This window comes from Musca domestica, unplaced genomic scaffold, assembly GCF_030504385.1.
Source record: "Musca domestica strain aabys unplaced genomic scaffold, Musca_domestica.polishedcontigs.V.1.1 35, whole genome shotgun sequence".
Lineage (NCBI taxonomy): Eukaryota > Metazoa > Arthropoda > Insecta > Diptera > Muscidae > Musca > Musca domestica.
The window spans coordinates 9105982-9127030 of NW_026712315.1; the positions used below are offsets into that span (position 1 = coordinate 9105982).

Sequence of the window (21049 nt, forward strand, 5' to 3'; positions counted from 1 at the left end):
AATGTTTAAATAATTACAAATAAATTCTGAAAAAAAAAGAAACTGCGAAAATAACATTGATTTCAATGATGCGTACTCATCTCATTGATGTATGGGGTGGGAATTTCAAAACTTAGAGCAAGGGAATATTGTACTGTATGAAATTAATGCGTTTTGGAATTTAGATTTTTATCACAAAACAAATTCTTGATACTTCCATTATTTTCTATTACGAAGTCCTATAAAAATATTTATAAAAAATGGCTGATAGTTTAGCAGGAATTTATAGATTCACTTATTTTGTCCCATGAATTTCTTAACTCTTGGGAAACGTAGCCAAGAAGTGCTCGAAAAACATATTTTGTAAATTTGGACAATTTTTATGAATATACCCGATTCTACTTTAAGAAAACTCCTTAAAAATCTGGGCAGATATAGTAAAACTTAAAAAAATTCAAGCTGTAGTGTGTCTAATATTCCTCAAAAAATCACATTGTGGGCCCTCAAAAAATGTCTACAAAAAGGATTAATTCCATTAAAAATTCACATTAACGGATTTTCCAAGAAGTACCTGATTTTTTTTTTAAAAAAATGCTTGATTGTGAGATTTTAAGTATTTGCAAATATTTGTATAAAAAACACGATTATTGTCTTGAAAGTTATAGAAAAAAACTTAGAAAAGACTAAAAGTCGGACGGGGCCGACTATATGATACTCTACACCACCATGCGTATTTAGTAGAGCTTTCATAACAAAAAAGTTCATATTGGGACTTTATGTAAAGTAGATCATGCCATCTATGAACCAAATAGTACTGCGATTAACGATTACGATTATATTTAAAAATATTTATTGGAGCAAAGGATATACCGGACCAAGTTTCGCCAAATGGTAAAGTTCGGTTGGATATGAAAAAAATCTATTAAATACATATAGACTTTGGTATTTTTTAGTGTCAACCTTGCTTTCCAAAATACTCCAGACACAATAGTCCAACGGATATATATCCGAAGATTTTGGTGACCTTATTTTGTAACCATTCTTCGCTTGTAAACAATATAATGATCTGTCACTGGAATAATTTATTTAGCTGTCGGACAAGTGACTTAGAAATTACAGCAGTCTGAAGTTGGATGCAGTATTTTCATCTCATACAAATGCAAAAAGGCATAATACCCTCACCACTATGAATAACAAAGAGAGAATTGTCACTATTAGAACACAAATTTAGAATCTCATTTTTATGAAAACGTTTGAAACCAGATATTTGGTCTATTCTGAGATTTATAGAGAAATGTTGTATAGATTATTTCTTTTTGATATCTTTCGCCTAAAACGAAGTTGTATGCTACTTTCAGATAACTTTCGAAGGGAGTATCCGATTTCGTCCATCTTGGTTCATCGTAATATTATTATTAAACTTAGATCGAGTTCGGAGTTCTCGTACCTCCCCCACAAGATGTCGAAATTTTCAAAAAATATATTTTTTCTTCACAGAAAGAGAAACGATAATCCGATTTTGCTCCAACTTTGCAAAGCCTAATATTTGCGTCCGATTCCATTCCAGACTTGGTACATCTCAATATTTCCATCAACACAACATCTGTTATAAATTGCTATATTTAAATATATGTCTCTCAACCAGAAACCTGAGATGAATATGATTTCCTATAAATTGGATATCGAACATTTAGATTTTATTATAATGTTTGCCAGACCAATATTTTTATCTGCATCAGATGAAGCATCTAAATGGAATACTTTGGTCGACTATATCTGGTACCTTACGCACTTGTTAACATTTTCCAAAAATTATCACACATCTCATGTTAATTGAACGAGGTCAAAAACTGGCAGGTCGCAATTTTTATATCATATTTATTTAGGTCCGATACGAAATGGACAATATAGAGGTTCAAGAGTTTGATAAATCATAACAGAAGTCAAAATATTTTGAAATAATCGAACATTGGCTAAGGGTATACATCTGTCGGCAAAACCGACCGATACTTTTTATATCCTCCACCATAATATTGAGGATATATTAAGTTTGTCATTCCGTTTGTAACACCTCGCAATATACATTTTAGACCCCACAAAGTATATATATTATTGATCAGCATAAAATTCTATGTCGATTTATCAATGTATATCCGTCTGTCCGTCTGTGGAAATCACTCTAGCTTCCGAACGAAATGAAGTAGGTTGATAGAATGTGTATTATGTTTGCAGGACTTTTGGTATTGAAAATGGGCCATGTAGGTCCAGTTCTTCGTGAAGCCTCCATATAACGGTAACTCCCGATATTCGGTATTTTGATGATTTTAGCGACATTATTTAACGGAATTGTTTCAAATTTGGTATTTGAAGTTCGTAGTGGATGCTACGTCCTCAGACAGAAAATGAGTCATGTAGGTCCACGTCTTCGTATAGCGCCCATACAACGGTACCCCGATATTCGGTATTTTGATGATTTTAGCGACATTTTGTACCGAAATTATTTCAAATTTTGTATTTGAAATTCGTAATGGATACTACAGCCAATGACAGAAAATTGCCTGTGGAGCTCCACGTCTTCGTATAGCCCCCATACAACGGTACCTCCCGATATTCGGTATATTGCTGATTTTTACTACATTATTCACAGATTTTTAACAGAATTTTAACGGATTTTATTTTTTTAATTTTTAAATTTGTACCAAATGGTGGTGGTTATTCAGCTTTTTTAACTTATTTATTTGTTATTTTTATATTTATCAAAAATATATAAGTTAAAAAAATTTTGTTATCCCCTCTTTATACAGATGTACCACAAATTAACTTGCATAAGCAACGCACAAAATTTTCAATAATATTATTGTCCATGTTGCACCCGCTGGTTCCAAAAAACAAAAAACTTGGTCAATGCGAAAAGACATTTACCAATTGGCATAACACAACAGCCACCTCGACAAACAGTCAGTCGTACGACAGCGGAGATGTTATTATAACCGCATAACTTTCCATTACAGTTAAATACACATTTGATTTTTTTCGTCGAGTTTTTGAGTGGTTGTCTCGTTTTTGTCTTTTTTGAACAGTTTTCTTGTCATTTCATTGTTAGTTTTGCTGCTGTAACGGCTGGCATTTTTGCTTTACTTTTTTCTGTTGGCGTTTTTCGCGTTTTGCTTCCACAATTCCATAATGAGCAAAGTGTATTGTGGGTTTTTGTCTGTCGGTCGGTCGATCGGTCTGTCTGTCTGTACTCCCTCGGTGTCCTACACCACTTCCATATGAATAAAACATTAAAAATTTGAGGCAAAAAGACGACAATCATGGAAAATATACAAAAATAATAACAATATTAAAGAGAGCAACAACAGCGGTGGTGGCGGCGGCAGTAGTTGTAGTAGTGGTCGAAATGGCGATAGATATAAATATTAAAGTAAAAGCACAACAACACATGTACTGTAGCTACAAAACCAACAACAACAAAATGAAGAGATAAAACGTGAATTGTAGCTGGTGTTTTGTTGCCCTTCTTTTGCTTTTGTCTTCCATTTTTGTGTGCCAAAAATTCACACAGTTTTACAAGTGGGCTAAAATTAAATCTTTAAATTAATTTTAGATACCCGCATTTCTTTTCACTTCCCACCCGTTGGCATGTTGAAATGTTGGACACAATCAACAGTTTATATTTTGGTGTTTTATTTTGATGGATTTTATGATAGAGGAACAAAAAATGTAACAAAAAATTGTAAAACTTCCTTGTGACCAAAATAAATAATAATAATTCCGTAGAGGGTTTTTGTTGTTGTTGTTGATGTTGCATTTTAGGCTTATAATGAAAAGCCCGCTCGTTTTCCGTCAGGTTGCATTTTATATGTGTGGGAATTGTGTTTGATTTCCCTGTAGTGCAGACATGCAACATGTTGTGTAATGGTGAAACGGAATCATAATGTATGTATGAAGGATTGTAAGAATTACTCAATTACAATCCTCTAAAATAATTTGTAGTAAGTTGCGGGTTTTGAGCAAGTAGGCTTCCGCCCAAAATTATCTTTATATTAAAACAAGATAAAAAGCAAAGACGGGCCGAACTTTGAATACCATCCAACATTTGGAACGAATTTGGAAATTTTTAAACAACAAAAAAAAAAAGTAAATAAAAAACAATAAATAAAAAAATAAGAAAATAATAATAAAAGTAATAATAATAACAATAATAATAATAATAATAATAATAATAATAATAATAATAATAATAATAATAATAATAATAATAATAATAATAATAATAATAATAATAATAATAATACTAATAATAATAATAATAACAATAATAATAATAATAATAATAATAATAATAATAATAATAATAACAAAAATGACAATAATAATAATAATAATAATAATAATAATAATAATAATAATAATAATAATAATAATAATAATAATAATAATAATAATAATAATAATAATAATAATAATAGAATCCATTAAAAATTCTGTTAAAATCTTAAAATTACCAAATACAGGGAGTTGCCGTTATTTTGGTGTCTAAACGACACGTGGACCTTCATAGGCAATTTTCTGACGCGGGCGATAGTAACCGTTACGAACTGCAAATAATAAATTTTCAATTCCGGTGAAAAATGTGGCTGAAATCTTCAATATAACGAATATACATAGAGAGGTAACGTTATATGATGGCTATCCGAAAACCTAGACCTGCATAGACAATGTTCTGTCACGGTCGTTACAATGTACAAATACGACATTAAAAAAAAACGTGAATATTGTACCTAAAATCGTCAAAATACCGAATATAGGGAGGTAACGATATATAGGGGTATACAAAGACCTGAACCTGTAAAGACAACTTTCTCTCATAGACTGTAGTACCCATTAGGAACTTCAAAAACGATATTTTAAACAATTCCGGTGAATAATGTCGCTAAAATCATCAAAATTCCGAATATAGGGAGGTACAGTTATATGGGGGCTATACACAAACGTAGACCTATATAACCCATTTTCAATACCAAAAACCTGCAGACCAAAGACACATCTGAGTAAAATTGTATCAACCTACTTTGATTCGTTAGGAAACTAAAGTGATTGGTACAGAAGGACGTACAACGCTAAATCGTCATAGAATTTTATGCTGCTTTGTGGAGTCTAAAATGTGTATTTCGATGTGTTACAAACGGAATGACAAACTCAATATACCCTCCATACTATGGTGGAGTGCATAAAAATAGCTAAAAGTTATAGAAGAAATGGGGATGGACTTCTCCATTTGGAAGACTTCCCTATTAATTTTCTAATCAAAAATCTGAGAATTAGTCTATCTTCTTTGGCAGTAGACCCATTTGATAATTTCTATTTATTGAAGACGAGTAGACATTTTTCTAGAAAAAACTTTCCGAGGGTCTTCTCTGTCAAGAACACCTTTTTAAGCAGATGGAGATCAATTGTCAAAAGAAGAACGTTAAAGATATCGAAAGTACTCCTTTGACATTTTCGCTCTCTAAACAAGATCCTTTGAAGGTCCTTCCAATTATAGAACATATTTAAAAGACTATAAAAGGTCGTTTTGTAAGTCTTCTGTCTTCAGAAGGCATTTTAAAGAATTTATCTATCATAAAGACATTTCTGAAGTTTTTTACAGAGGGCTATGTGAAGGCCTTTTCTTGAAAAAGCTATGTGAATACATTCGAGAAAACTCTTAGAATTTCTTCTATCTACAGAAGATCGTAATATCTTGCAAGATTTAGAAGGTCCTTTAGAAGGTTCTCTCTCCCTGTCGAGAGAGCTCTTTTTTTCCTTTTTGTAATGGAGTGTCTATTACAAACTTCAAATGCGAAGTTTGAAACAATTCCGGTAAATAATGTCGCTAAAATCATCAAAATACCGAATATCGGGGGGTACCGTTATATGGGGGCTATACGAAGACGTGGACCTGCACAGACAATTTTCTGTCATAGGCTGTAGTATTCATTACGAACTTCAAATACTAAATGTAAAATAGTTCCGGTTAATAATGTCGCTAAAACCTTCAAAATACCGAATATTGGGAGGTGCCGTTATACGAAGACGTGGACCTACATAGACAATTTTCTATTTTAGGCTGTAGTATCCATTACAAACTTCAAATACCAACTTTGACAATTCCGGTAAATAATGTCGCTAAAATCATCAAAATACCAAATATCGGTACCGTTATATGGGGGCAATACGAAGATGTGGACCTACATGGCCCATTTTCACTACCAAAAGTCCTGCAGATATAATACCCCGACAATTCGTTCGGTTATAGTGGAAGGTATAAGAAAATTTATGGCGTTTGACTTTGTTGCAGTTTTTTTATCTCACCCTGTATATCTCCCATTCCAATTAAATTCGGAATAAGTGACGTAATTCGGTACAAAACTGAATTTGGGAAATTATATTGAAATCGGTTAAGATTTTTTCCTAACAGTATCGTTGCAAGTCGAACTATTCCATAAGGTTAGTTGTCCCAAAATTATGCTGTAGATCTCAGAATGCATACAATTCTAAGTTTTACATAATTCATAATTATAAAAAATATACATTAGCCGAAGTTAGAAAATTTCCCATGGAAAATAGTTTTTAGCCAAGAATTCAAAATTTTCAAATGAATTCAAAATTTCTTTTGTATTTTGTTTTCTTATTATTAATTTCATATAAAGAAATTATCCAATTGCATTCCAGTTCAGTTAATTTTTTCCTTTGAGAGAAAAAAATCATCAGGTGTCGTGAACACACACACACGGTGATGATGTGACGCATTACAAAGCCATTTAAATTTATTATAACACCCAACCCCTCAACTGTGAATTATCTCATTTTATTATTGTCAATTCATTTTGTCATGCCGTTTTGTTATGATTTGCGGTTTAGTTTTTTACACGTCTCGCTATTTTTTTTTTCTATTCACCTATTTTTCATTTGTTTACATAAATAGAGCATAATTTTTAATATTTTTTTTTTGTCATAGCTACTGTTATTGTAAGTTTCAATTTTCATAAATTTCCCTAATAACCTCATTATGTCATTACTGCAAATTAATTATGCAGACGATAGTTTTTTTTTTCTTTTCTTTGTTGTTTTTTGCTAATTATTGTCTTTATTCCACTTCACACTCATTACACCAAGAGTAAATGATTTTAAAATTGTTTTTCTTAACAGTTAATTTCTTGGAGAGTGGAGAGTAGAGAGAGGAGCAGTTCTTAGAATATAGTTCATTACAATTCATAAGTGTGTCTGGATGTGAGTGTGGCAGTATGTCGGTAGGAGCAAACTATAAATGTTTTATTAATATATTTATATTTTGCATTTTAATTAGCTTTTTGTGTGGTCTTATGTGTATTTTGCCTTTGTCAGTTTCAATATTTTCTCCAGGTAAACATGGATGTGGGCACAAATAGCGACCTATTTCAGAAAGAACTGTTCGGAAACTAAAATCCGAAGGTTTGTGTTTTGGTTTCATGATTTTTATACCCTCCACCATAGTACAGAGGGTATATGAAGTTTGTCATTCCATTTGTAACACCTTGACATATATATTTTAGACGATATGCGACTGTCTGTGGAAATCACTCTAGCTTCCGAACGAAATGAAGTAGGTTGATAAAATTTTACTCAACTGTATTTTATGTCCGCATGACTTTTGGTATTGAAAATGGGCCACGTAGGTCCACGTTTTGGTATAGCCCCAATACAGTTGTACCTCCCTATATTCGGTATTTTGATGATTTAAGCGACATTATGCACCGGAAATGTTTTAAATTTAGTATTTGAAATTCGTAATGGGTACTACAGCCTGAAATAGAAAATTGTCTGTGAAGGTCCACGTCTTCGTATAGCCCACATAAAACAGCACCTCCCGATATTCGGTATTTGGATGATGTAAGCGACATTATTCACCGCAATTGTTGTTTATAATTTGGAATTTGATGTTCGTAATGCATACTACAGCCTATGACGGAAAATTGTCTGTGCAGGTCCACGTTTTGTTATAGACCTCAAATAATAGTACCTCCCTATTTTCAGTATTTTGATGATTTCATCGATTTTTTTTTTAAGTTTTGCATTTAAATATTGTAATGGCTATGTAGATCCTATGCAGATCCACGTCATTGTATAGATCCTAATATAACTTTTAACAGATTTTATTTTTTGAAAATTGCAAAATTCGTTTCAATAGGCGGAGAGTATTTAAAGTTCGGCCCCGCCGAACTTACAGATTTTTTAATAGCTTATGTGAAATTCGTACTCGGCCAAGGAGAAAATGATTTTCCAAAGGAAAATTCGTATCCATAATAATTTCCTAGGTAAATATGATTTCCCATAGAAAAACTCTCAGCTTTTATACCCTACACCACATAGTGGTGAGGGTGTTATGTCTTTATGCATTTGTTTGCAACACGGAGAAGAAAGCGAGATAGACCCATAGTTACTTTCGAGGATCTTCATAGAATCACTTTCTGAGTCGATTTATGCATGTCAGACCGTCCGTCCATCTGTCCATTTTTTTTTTTTTTTTGTGAACAAAATGCAGTTCGCATATTTTTTCCGATTGAGATGAAATTTTCCAAATAATATTTATTTGGCCCCAGAACGAACGCTATTGAAATTGGTGCGAATCGGATTAAATTTAGATATAGCTCCCATATATATCTTCAACTGATTTCGTATTAACTGTGCATCTAGAAGCAAATACATCAAATTTGGAGAACTTCGTTTAAGATTTACCTATAGCTCCCATATATATGTTTCATCCGATTTTGGAGTTTTAAGTTCCTCACATGCGTAATATGCACTCCACAACAATGATCTTTGGTACCAGCTGTAAGATACAGCCCAGAAATACCTCTGTTAAATTTTATCGAGATCGGATCAGATAAGGATATAGCTCACATAAATATATATTTTTATCCGATATCAGGTTTATTGTGCACCAAATGGCTAATATCAGCCAAAATGGACATGTACATAGCCAATATGAGTCCAAATGAACTAAAATTTGGCATATCCGACCGAATTCGGTCTAGAAGCAAGTACATCAAATTTGGTGAAAATCGGTTCAGATATAGTTATTGCTTCCATATATATGTTTCATCCGATTTGGGGTTTTAAGTCCCTCACAGACGTAATATGCACTCCACAAAAATAATATTTGGTACCACATATCAGATATAGCCCAGGAATAGCTTTACCAAATTTTATTTCCGAGTTTTATTGAGATTGGTTCCGATTATTTAAAATTTACCATAGAAAATCTCTCAGCTTGACTTAATTTGATTTTGCTTTTAAAATAGTTTTTTTTTTTTTCTTCCGATAATTTATTATTTAGATATATCTGTATATAGAATTAATCTCACTAATTTTTCTTCTTCTAGGTCCACGATTGGGCAACAGATTTCTGTGACGGCACCTGCCTTTGTGCCCTAGTTGAATCCCTACAGACCCGCCCCTTAAAACCAGCATGGAATCGACGACCTGCTAATCAACATCACTATTTGGAAAATGCCACCACTGCCCTGAAATCCATAGAAGAGGATCACATCAAATTGGTGAATATTGGCAATGTCGACATCGTCAATGGCAATGTCAAATTGATTTTGGGCCTCATCTGGTCCCTCATTGTACGCTATCAAATCGGACGCAGTAAATTCCCTCCCAGGAAATTGATGTTGGCATGGCTTCAAGCAGCTCTGCCCGATTGCAAGATTACCAATTTGACAACAGATTGGAATAGTGGTGTAAACTTGGCTGCCCTCTTGGATTATTGTAAGCCAGGGTTGTTTCCACATTGGCGTTCATTGGACCCCAGCCAGAGTATCCGTAACTGTACAAATGCCATGAATTTGGCACAGAGTGAATTTGGTGTGCCCAAGGTTTTGGAACCGGAATATTTGGCATCGCCATGGCTGGATGAATTGTCCGGCATGACATATTTGTCGTATTTCATGAAGCCCGGTGGTCCGGGTTACAATGCCACCATGAGATGGGTGAATACCCAGGTCAGGGAGCAGGTGCAGAATTTTACGGTAAGTGGGGCAAGATTTATGAGATATTTTTTTATCATCATCTTATTCCGTCATTCTATTCAAAGCATATATATTATGGATCAGCGTAAAATTCTATGTCGATTTAGCGATTTCCATCTGTCCGTCAGTCTTTTTAAATCACGCAATTTTTCGAATGTATTGAGATGTAAGGCTACAATTTTGCAGACGTGGGTATTTTGCTTTTATGCAGGTTAAATTCTTAAATGAACCTTCATGTCGATCCACTTTTTCGATATTCGTCGATCCATATAACGATATTCGGTAATTTATTGCATTGTTGACCGGCATTTTTTTTTCAATTTTCGTATTTAAAGTTCGAAATGGATATTACAGCCTATGACAAACAATTTTTTTAAGCAAGTTTATGTCTTCGAATAAGGGTTTTAATTTAAGCGATATTTTTCGGACCTTTTTTGAAAATGTTCAAGTTCCTTCCAAATGGTGGAGGGTATTAAAAGTTTGGTCCGACCGATCTTAGCTGACTTTTTATTTTATTTTATCTTATCAATTTTCTGTATTTCAGACCGATTGGAATGATGGCCGTGTCTTGTGTGAAATCATCAAAGGTCTGGGTGGCCCTGCCCCGGCCCCAGAAAAGCTAAGCACCGATCCCTTCCACTATGAGAACAACATACGCAAGGCTTTGGATGCTGGCACCAAACTCGGTGTCCAACCAGTATTAACGGCCAAGGATATGGCCAATCCCGAGGTGGAACATTTGGGTATAATGGCCTATGCCGCCCATCTGCAATGGGTGCCGCCCAGACCACCACTGTCCGATATGGTTAATGTGTTTTTGGAAAGCACATCGGGAAGGGTTGGAGAACCAGTAAGTTATGACTTTCATCCACAAAATTATTTTTTATCTAAATTTCTGTTCTCCTTAGACCCACTTCCGCATTGACATTTTGTCCCGAGACATTAGCCTCAGCAACATCAAGGCGTTTGTGTTGCCACCCTCTGGCCACCCTCAACCCGTAAAACTAAATGGCCACGGCGAAGGTGTCTATATACCAGACAAATATGGCATGCATGAAGTTGTGGTGGAAATTGATGGCGATAGCCTGGGTGGCCATTTCTTTAGAGTCCTGCCCCGCTTCATACAGGTGGCCCCACCGGGCATGGCTCCCTGTGCCCTTGGCAGTTTGGTGGAAGTTTTGGTCAATGCCACAGGTGCCCCAAAAACCGAGGACATTCTTGTCACGGCTGTCTCGCCAACGGGTATTTCTCACAACTGCCCTCTGAAAAAGGTGGAAGAGGGCCACAGTGCCATATTTAAACCCGACGAGGCGGGCATATGGGAAATAGCCATTACATATCAGGGACGCCACATACAGGGTGGTCCCTTTACTTGTGCTGTATTTGATGCTTCCGGGGTGTCGGTGCATGGCCTTGATGGGGCCATGCCTTTGAGGGCCCACTCCTTTGAGGTGGATGCCCGTGGCGTGGGTGTCAATGGAGAGTTGCATGTTGACATTGTTCACGACAAACGTTCCCTGGTCTGTTCGGTGGAGAAAATTGTGGACAACAAATATCGGGTCACTTTCATACCCCGACAAAACGGCAAATATCGAGTCTATGTCTATTTCAATGGCTACGATGTCAAGGGATCGCCATTCATTATGCGTGTGGGTACCAAAGGACGTTCGGGCAAGACCCGCGCCAGTCCTCTCCACGACACCAAACATCGCTCCGAAAGTCCTTCAATGCATTACACCTCCACCACGTCGACCCGACACAATGACTATCGCAATGCCGCCACCTCCTCCTTGTCGCGGCGAGATCTGATGAATCATCATTCGAACACAAGTACCACCAACATTGGCACCAACGAACGGCAACGCTCCTTTTCGCCCCAGTACTCCCCCAAACAGGATACCACAGACTATCGCACCAGCTCCAGTTACTACAAGCGCGAAAGTGAGGTAAGTCATGGCACGAATGTGAATACCTTTGATTTTTGTTTTTGGTAAAGCGGTGAAGAGGAGAGGGCAGGATAGCAGTGGTGATGGTTACTGACGTAGGCACAACAATCACTTCGTTAAAAAAAGGCGAGGAAAGAAGAAAACGCTTAATTGAATTTGTGTGTTGCATTTTAATGGCGTTAAGGAAAAATTGCTCAATTCAATGTTAAATGTTAAGCCTTTCATTCCGCTGGTCCGGCACTCCAATTGCATGCTAATGTAGCAATAATATTAACTTAATGGAGAAGTTTTTTATTTACATTTTTTCTTAACACTAACAACAAAAATGTATTCATTCTGAAAATATGTATAATTTATAAGTATTTGGTATTTGGATGGGAGGAAAAAAACTATAAATGATTACAAATTTTAAGTGGAATTCATTCGATTTTTTTTCGGAGTTTCCCATAAAAACATTGTGTATATATGAATCGCAGTTAAGGTGACTGGAAAATAATTTTCCATAGGAAACTTACTCAACAGTTGGATAGAAAATTTTCCATTGGGGAACTTGCCGTTTTGAGCAGAAAATTTCCCTTTTAGGATTTAGCTTATTTAGCCGGGCAAAACAGAAATTGTCACTTTTGGAAATTTGCCATTCAGCCGGGCTGAATAAAAAATTTCCCTCTATGTATTTTGCCTATTCAGCCGGGCTGAATAGAAAATTTCCCTTTAGGTAGTTGCCTATTCAGCCGGGCTGAATAGAAAATTTCCCTTTAGGTAGTTTGCCTATTCAGCCGGGCTAAATAGAAAATTTCCCTTTAGGTAATTTTCCTATTCAGCCGGGCTGAATAGAAAATTTCCCTTTAGGCAATTTGCCTATTCAGCCGGGCTGAATAGAAAATTTGCCTTCATGTAATTTGCCTATTCAGCGGGGCTGAATAGAAAATTTCCCCTTTGGGAATTTGACTATTCAGCCTGGCTGAATAGAAAATTTCCCCTTTGGGAATTTGACTATTCAGCCTGGCTGAATAGAAAATTTCCCCTTTGGGAATTTGACTATTCAGCCTGGCTGAATAGAAAATTTCCCCTTTGGGAATTTGACTATTCAGCCTGGCTGAATAGAAAATTTCCCCTTTGGGAATTTGACTATTCAGCCTGGCTGAATAGAAAATTTCCCCTTTGGGAATTTGACTATTCAGCCTTGCTGAATAGAAAATTTTCCCTTTGGGAATTTGACTATTCAGCCGAGCTGAATTGAAAATTTCCCCTTTGGGAATTTGCCTATTCAATAGAAAATTTTCCTCTTGGGAAATTGTCTATGCAGCCGGGCTAGATAGAAAATTTCCCTATTGGGGAAATTGCCTATTCAGCCGGGCTGAATAGAAAATTTACCTTTTGTGAATCTGCCTATTCTCCCAGGCTGAATAGAAAATTTCCCTTTTGGGAATTTAACTATTCAGCCGGGCTGAATAGAACAGTTTTTTAGTAGTTTTCTATCCGGCCTTTTTTCAGGAAATATTTAAATATATTTTTAATGTTAATAATAAAACCCTGCCTAACTTTAGCTGCTTCGCTTTTGTTCAGCTCACTTTTTTAACCGCTTAATGTCTCCTACGCCTTCATTGTACAAAGTCTAAACACATTCACTAGAACATATTTACATATCACACACACACATACATACACACCACCATATTTGGCTTATGACAAAGAACATAAATCTGACTCCCACAAACCAAATTAAACAACAAAATTTGAATTTAAATATTTCTCACACATACATACAAAACACACCTTATCACCATACTACACATGGAAAAAAATCAAATGTTTTTAGGATAAATTGGCAACATCACCCCCACCACCGCCGGCACCGCAGCCACCATTTCGTGAGCGTGAATACAATGATTCACCCACAACCAAATATCTGAATTCGGTAGACCTGTACAATGTAACCAGTTCACGACGTGACTCAAGAGCCTCTAATTTATCGAATGCCTCCAAAAATGATTATTACTATGACAAGGAGAATGAGCTGTACAGCAGCAGACGGAACGAACGTGATTTGAAGTTAGCGCCACCGCGTGAAGATCGCGAAGACTATTATGATTTGCAACAGCAGTCCAACCACCAACAACAGCAACAGACACGTACACAAACACGCGGCTCGGTCTCATACAGTTCGAGATTGAGTCCCATACTGTCCAGTCCCACATCTGATGTAACTAAAAATCTCTCTTTTTACTCTTTTTGTTTTTCGTCTTTTGTTTGTTATTGTTTTATTAACTAATCTTTAGTGTTAACGAAAATAGTTAAATGTTTGTTGTTTGAACTTATTTTAAGAAAGCAATTCTCCAAGAAGAGTATATTTATTTTCAATATTTTATACCAGATCCGTTCTAGTGAGGTACGGACCCATAGTCCACTGACTGTAAAAACTTCGTTGCCTTATGAGACAACAACACGCAACTTGAGTGTTAGCCCTCGGCATATGTCTGCATCGCCAGTGCAACGTTACTCGCCGAACAACTCGTACATTACCACAGCCACACATCGCATGAGTCCCAGCACCACTTTGAACAAGGTATGTCTGCCATATTCTAAAAAACTATCTATATTTTCCTAATGTCTCCCTCTCTTCTCCTCCAAAGAATGGCTACGAAACACGCACCGTCGAAAAGACCTCAACATACAAGTCGAGTTCGAACTATGTCACCGATTCGAATATACGTGCCAGCCCTTCGCTCTATGGCACCGCTGAACGTTTGAGACGCACCGAATCACCGGAACCACGTATCGATCACTCGTCAAATGTTCGGGTATCTTCAATGAAACCAGCCTCGGCCAGACGTGACAGTTGGGATGTTATAAACAAGACGAAACACTTGCTATCACACAACTCGCTCGAGTCGTTGGCCAATATGACCGAACAGCAGCTGAATACGGATTTAAGCTATAATCGCCCGGATATTGACAATGAAACGCATCGCAATACCCAGTACAATAAGTTTGCTCTCAATGAGCAGAGATTTCAGAGGGAGAGACGTGGCTCCAGAGATTCCATAGATGAAGCTGAGCGTTATAAGTAAGTTGAGGTACCCGAACATAATGTCCGGATTATGTTCGGTTATATTTCGGTCATAACCCCCATAATAAAATGTGATTTTATCCGCTTCCAAAACGGACATAATCGCCATAATGTTTTGTACCTATATCTTCTGGGACAATGTTTTTCTTTAGACCTTTCATACACATAACGTCCTTTTGAGATCTTCTATGGATAGAACGAAGAGATAGAAACACTTTCTTCAAGCATTTTAGGATATAAGACATTTGTCCGGTTATGTTTCGGTTATAACCCCCATTATAAAATGTGATTTTATCCACTTCCAAAATGAACATAATCACCAGGGGAAATATGACCGCTTGTTGCGGCGATTATATCCGAATAGCTGTTGTTGAGTTTAGGGGCACTGCTCGGATTGATCTGAAATATTTTTCACAGGTATATATTTTTAAACTGATTACGTTAAAGTTAGTTTTTCGTGGGCACTACCCCGTTATTTGACCCGAAAGTTCGATACAAAATCCGGATGTTATCCGGTTTTACCAAACATTTGAAAGCCAATAGAACTGCATATCCCACAAGTAATAAAATTTTGAAAAATATGGATCCCGCAGCTGATGATGGTCATACCCCCGAGGAGAAAATCTCAAGCCGAGGCCGAAGCCCGGTTTTTTAAAAAAGTTAAATAAATATAATTCGAAAACCAGTAAGGAAAGCTCAAAAGTCGGGCGGGGCCGACTATATGATACCCTACACCACTAGAAACTCAGAAAGTGATTCTATGAAGGTTCTCAAAAGTAACTATGGGTCTATCTCGTTTCCTTCACCATGTTACAAACAAATGCACAAAGACATAATACCCTTACCACTATGTGGTGTAGGGTATAAAAATAATTTTTATGACTAATGTCTTTGCACAAGAGATATCAGCACATTTGGCTCCGTTTTGGAAAAACAAGAATATAATCTATAATATACATACTATAGATCTTAAAAGCCCATAATGGGTCAAAACACCAATTTTCTTGTGTTGCTCCTGAGTCGATTCAAACAATCCCATTGTTGGATAAGAATTTCCATACACTTTCAAATGATACACATTTTGTACAGTTTTTTAGAACCGGATAAAACCCGGATTTTTTATTCGGACGTTCAGGTCGAATAGCCGGGAATTTCGCGTACAAAAAAGCCTTTGTCTTAATCAGGTTAAAAATACATACCCCATAATTGGGTGTATGTCCGCAATGGTTTTTGACATAATCCCCATAATTATGGGTATTATGTCCGCTGTTTTTTGGGAATTAGGGCAGATTCCTTTTTGGATAAAATCTCCATATTATTTGGGGGTTTATGACCAAAAGAAAAAACAATGGTCATAATCCGCATAATTGTATTGTATGTATTGGGGATTATGTTCGTGTAGATTAGAAATTGAAAATTTTCAAATACGCAAAGTATGAGTACGACTTTCCAAAGAAAAGTTTCTATATAGCCCGGCTGAGCACAATTTCCAATGGAAAATTGTTAATTTAGCTTGGTTGAACACAACTTTTGAGAGAACATTTTTATGTCAGCTTGGCTGAACACAGTTGTCCCATAGAAAATCGTTCATATAATTTTCAATAAAAAATATTCAGTTCAGCCTGGCTATGAAGGGTATTTGTAGAAAATGTTCTAATCGGTAATATTTTCAAAATGGTCTCCTTCTTCACAGACCCAGTGCCATCACGGTCAAGTCACAATCGAACAACACTTACACCGACAAATCGGGCGGCTATACACGCACCGTCAAAGAGTCCACTCAACAAATCGTTACCGAAAGCTCCTCCACTTCGAACGGAGGTAATACCATTGGCGGTGGCGGCGGTAATTATGGCTACAGCTCCTTGTCTCGATTTCGCCCCATAGAAAGTTCTACAGCGACCGCAACAACTGGCATAACTGGCGCCAAAGCTATCCGTGTCCAAGACATACCCAACGGGGCAATTGGTCGCCCTGTCGAATTTGAAATTGATGGCTCCAAAGCCGGTTCGGGAAATTTGGAAATTCTAGTTAATGGTGGACGGGTTACATCGTCCGTCCGTTCGTTGGGTGGTCAACGTTTCATTGCCAGCTTTACACCGCATGAACCGGGCACTCACACCGTCCAAATAACCTTCAATGGCGAAACTATACCAGGTAAGTGAGAGCATGTACAGCTCAAAATTAGTGAATAAAAATTAATTATTATTTTGAAAGCAAGTTCCTCTAAAGAAAGCTCTTAAGTAATGAAGTCTTCAATTAAAATATTTTTTTTAAAATTAAAAGCCGCTAAATAAAAAATTCGCTCCAAATGATACCCCCCATAGCTTCTTTTGATGATCTGCATAGAATCACATTCTGAGTCGTCCGTCTGTCCATGTACAATGTACAGGTCGCACTTATTGTGTGATATTAAATTTTCCACAAATCAGTTGTTTGGCCCAAGCACGAACCCTATTCAAAATGGTGATAATCGGCCCCAATTTAGATATAGCTCCCATATATATCTTCGTCCGATTTCAATCTTGTTGTGCACCAAAAGTGCTGAAACCCGACCGAATTCAGCCTAGAAAAAAGTACTTGAAATTTGTAGAAAATCGGTTCAGATATAGCTTTGTCAAATTTTATCGAGATCTGATCAGATTTGGATATAGCTCCCATATATATCTTTATCCGATTTCAGGTTGATTGTGTTACAAAGGCTAATATCAGCCCAAATGGACAGAATTTTGACTATTCCGACTGCAATCATTATAGAAACAAGTACTTCAAATTTGGTCGCAATTGGTTAGATATAGCTGAAGCCCTCATATATATGTTTCATCCGATTTGTTTTTAAAGACCCTCATGTGCGTAATATGCACTCCACAACAATGGTATTCTATACCGGACATCTGCCAAATTTTATCGCGATCGGCTCAGAGTTGTATATTGCTTCGATATATATCTTCATCTGATTTTGCGGTTATTGTTCTCCATATATGTAATATTATCCCAAATTGTGTAGGTTTTTTTTCATATTCAACGGGATTTTTTCATTTGAAGAAACTCGGTCCAGTGTATATTTTGCTCCAATAAATATTTCCAATATAATTCTTACCGAAGACGTATCATGATGCACCATGGAGCAATGTTATTTGGTAATAGAGGTAAAAAATCCTTCGTCAAATTTGTTGAAAATCGATTCAGAGTCAAAGCCAAAATACGCATTTAAATATGGTTCATAGTTGGTATGATCTACCTCACATAAATTCCCAATATAATATATTTCTGTTTACGGGAGCCCTAATAAATGCGCAATGTTGTGTGTGTATAGTCTGCCCCGCCCGACTTTTAAACTTTGCTCATTGCTTTGTTCCTAGATCTGTCTTTCCTTAGACCTTTCATACACATAACGTCCTTTTGAGGTCTTCTATGAATAGAACGAAGAGATAAAGATAAATTTTCTTTAAGCATTTTAAGATATAAGACATTTGTCTCAATTTGCTCTATAGTTAGTAGATTGAACTCGAGGCTTCTACATTGAAATCATTTATATATAAAATACCACTTCGAGGTAGATTACCTTTTAAAAAACATCTAAACGTATAAGACTTTTTTAACTTCTCTATACTTCAAATACTAAACAATTTTTTGATATCATATGGAAGACTTTTTGAGACTTTGAAGGACGTTCCTAAGGTTTTCCACAGTTAGAAGATATTTTCGAAATACCTCATCGCTTTGGAGCATATCTACAATATTGGACCACTCGTAAAGCATTTAATATGCATATGAGTACTTTTATTTGGGTTACAGTTTTTTATAAACAAGTTAGCAAAGACTATAGCCGTGCGGGGCCGACCATGTGATACCCTACAGCACTGCCCAGATATTACCCTTAGCATCTTGACCAGGGACAATTGTCCAATATCTACGCACTCCGTCGTGCTGTTAGTTTTTGTGGTCCTTTTTCGGCTAAATATAATCCAATGGTCATCCAAAATGCTAGAATTCTTCTCAGGCGTGTCGATTGGCTTCAATTGTGTGATTAGGAATTTTTTGTCTGTTTTTTGGTTCATTTGTTTCTATTTTGGTAAATTTCAAATTGAAACAAGTAAGCAAAGGCTACAGTCGAGCGGGGCCGACCGTTGAATACCCTACAACACTATAATAAACGATACAGTTTATATAGGCGAGACACTCGAAGGAATTCCACAAGATATTGTGACAAATGATAAAAGAAAACCATCAGGTTCCGTTCTCTAATTTTCGAATAATAGCAACTTAGCAAATTAGTTGCTCATTTCCAATTTTTGGTAGATGGTCTTCCTAGATCTGGAACCAATATTTCCCAAAGACCTATAATCTCTCAGAAGTGGCAAAAGATTAACATTTATTATTGGTTTTTGACTGAAACGCATCTATATGAGATACAGACATTTGACTTTATTCTTCAACGAAATCAGCCTTAACGAAATAGTCAGAAGTGCGTCTTTCCTGTATTTGTGAATTCTCCAAAGAGTCACTGGAATGGACATTTTCGTATTTTGTCTACAAAAGTTGGCAAACTATTTCACACAATGAATATTTTTGGAGGCCATCCAAAACTATTTGGCTTTTGCAATGTCCGGTAACCTCCATTCAAATGCGAGTGAGGATCGGGCGATAATTACGACTTGCTGACAATTTTGCAGTTGTTTGGTCCATTTCAACCCCTAAATATATGGCGATCATCTCCAAAAAGAGTAGGCTTCTATTCTGACCCTCATCTTATCCCCATACAAAATTTCATAAGGATCGGGCCATAAATGCGATCTGTATATGATATCCTAATATCCTAACTACTTAGTTTTGTTAGCTGTAGAAATATTACCAAATGTTTAATTCAAAATGGAAATATGCCAAAAATATGACAAAATTGAAAAAAATATGACAAAATTTTACAAAATCAATATTTTCATCTTTAGAGAGATATTTTTATGCGATTTTTTAGACGTTGTTTCCTTCCTGCCAAGAGGCCATTCTGAATAATGAGAACTGTCGAAATCAGTTCAGCCGTTCTCGACATATAAGAGATCTTTCAAGCATATCTTCTTTGATAGACATATATATCGCATATATTTTGCTATATATCCGATTTGATGGATGTTAACATCAATGTAAAGATCAGAAGTAACCTTGTCATGGCTTTGTGATTTCGCCGGGATTTAAAATATTCGCGGTTTAATGAAAAATTTTGATTTTTTTCAACGCAAAAGATATGGTATATTTTACCCGCTAAATATTATCCGATGACCACCCAATTTAGTAGGCTTCTTCCCCGCCCTAAACTCTATCTACATGCGAAATTTCGCGTCGATTGGTCTATAATTGCGACCTGTATAGCTACTGCAAAATCCGACATTTTTTCAGTATTTGGTCCATTTCAACCCCTAAACATTTGGCGATCATCTCCAAAAGCAATAGGGTTCTATTCTGGTCCAAGCCCCACCTACATTCTAAATTTCGTGAAGATCGGGCCATAATTGCGACCTGTAGAGTGATTATAAATTAACATGGCAAGATGGACAGACGGACGGACGGACATACATAGCTAGATCGACTCAGCTCGGCGAGCTAGGAAGATCCATATATACTTTCCTATGTGGGAAACCAATATTTCGAGGTGTTACATAATTTTTGGCCCAATCAAACTTATAATACCCCCAACACATAGTGTTGTAGGGTATAAAAATCGCATACGATAAAAAATATGAAAAAATAAAAAAATGTTGCAAAATCTATATTAACATCATTATTGACATATTTTTATGCGACTTTTTTTTAGATTTTATACTTTTGTCCCTAGAGGGCATTCTGAATTGACAAAATTTGTCAAAATCGGTCCAACTATACTTGAGTCATAAGCACTCCGGCTAACATCCCTTTCCTTTGTATATATACATTGTATATATATTTTGCTATATATATCCGATATATTTACCATCGGTATATACGGTCACAACTGACCTGTT

The 21049-nt window shown here is 36.2% G+C and overlaps 1 protein-coding gene across 5 annotated transcripts in view; it reads left to right on the forward strand.

The window, feature by feature from the left end:
* Positions 1-21049, forward strand: part of LOC101893179 (filamin-C) — a 154416-nt gene that overhangs the window by 62514 nt on the left and 70853 nt on the right. For 4 of the 5 annotated variants that reach the window (XM_059125787.1, XM_011291857.3, XM_059125786.1 and 1 more), the window contains 7 exons: positions 9387-10037; positions 10582-10887; positions 10946-11983; positions 13803-14186; positions 14358-14549; positions 14617-15050; positions 16747-17210. In XM_059125787.1, the coding sequence (XP_058981770.1) occupies positions 9387-10037; positions 10582-10887; positions 10946-11983; positions 13803-14186; positions 14358-14549; positions 14617-15050; positions 16747-17210 (3469 nt within the window). The remainder of the gene's footprint in view (positions 1-9386; positions 10038-10581; positions 10888-10945; positions 11984-13802; positions 14187-14357; positions 14550-14616; positions 15051-16746; positions 17211-21049) is intronic. The other variant, XM_005177743.4, reaches the window with a different exon arrangement.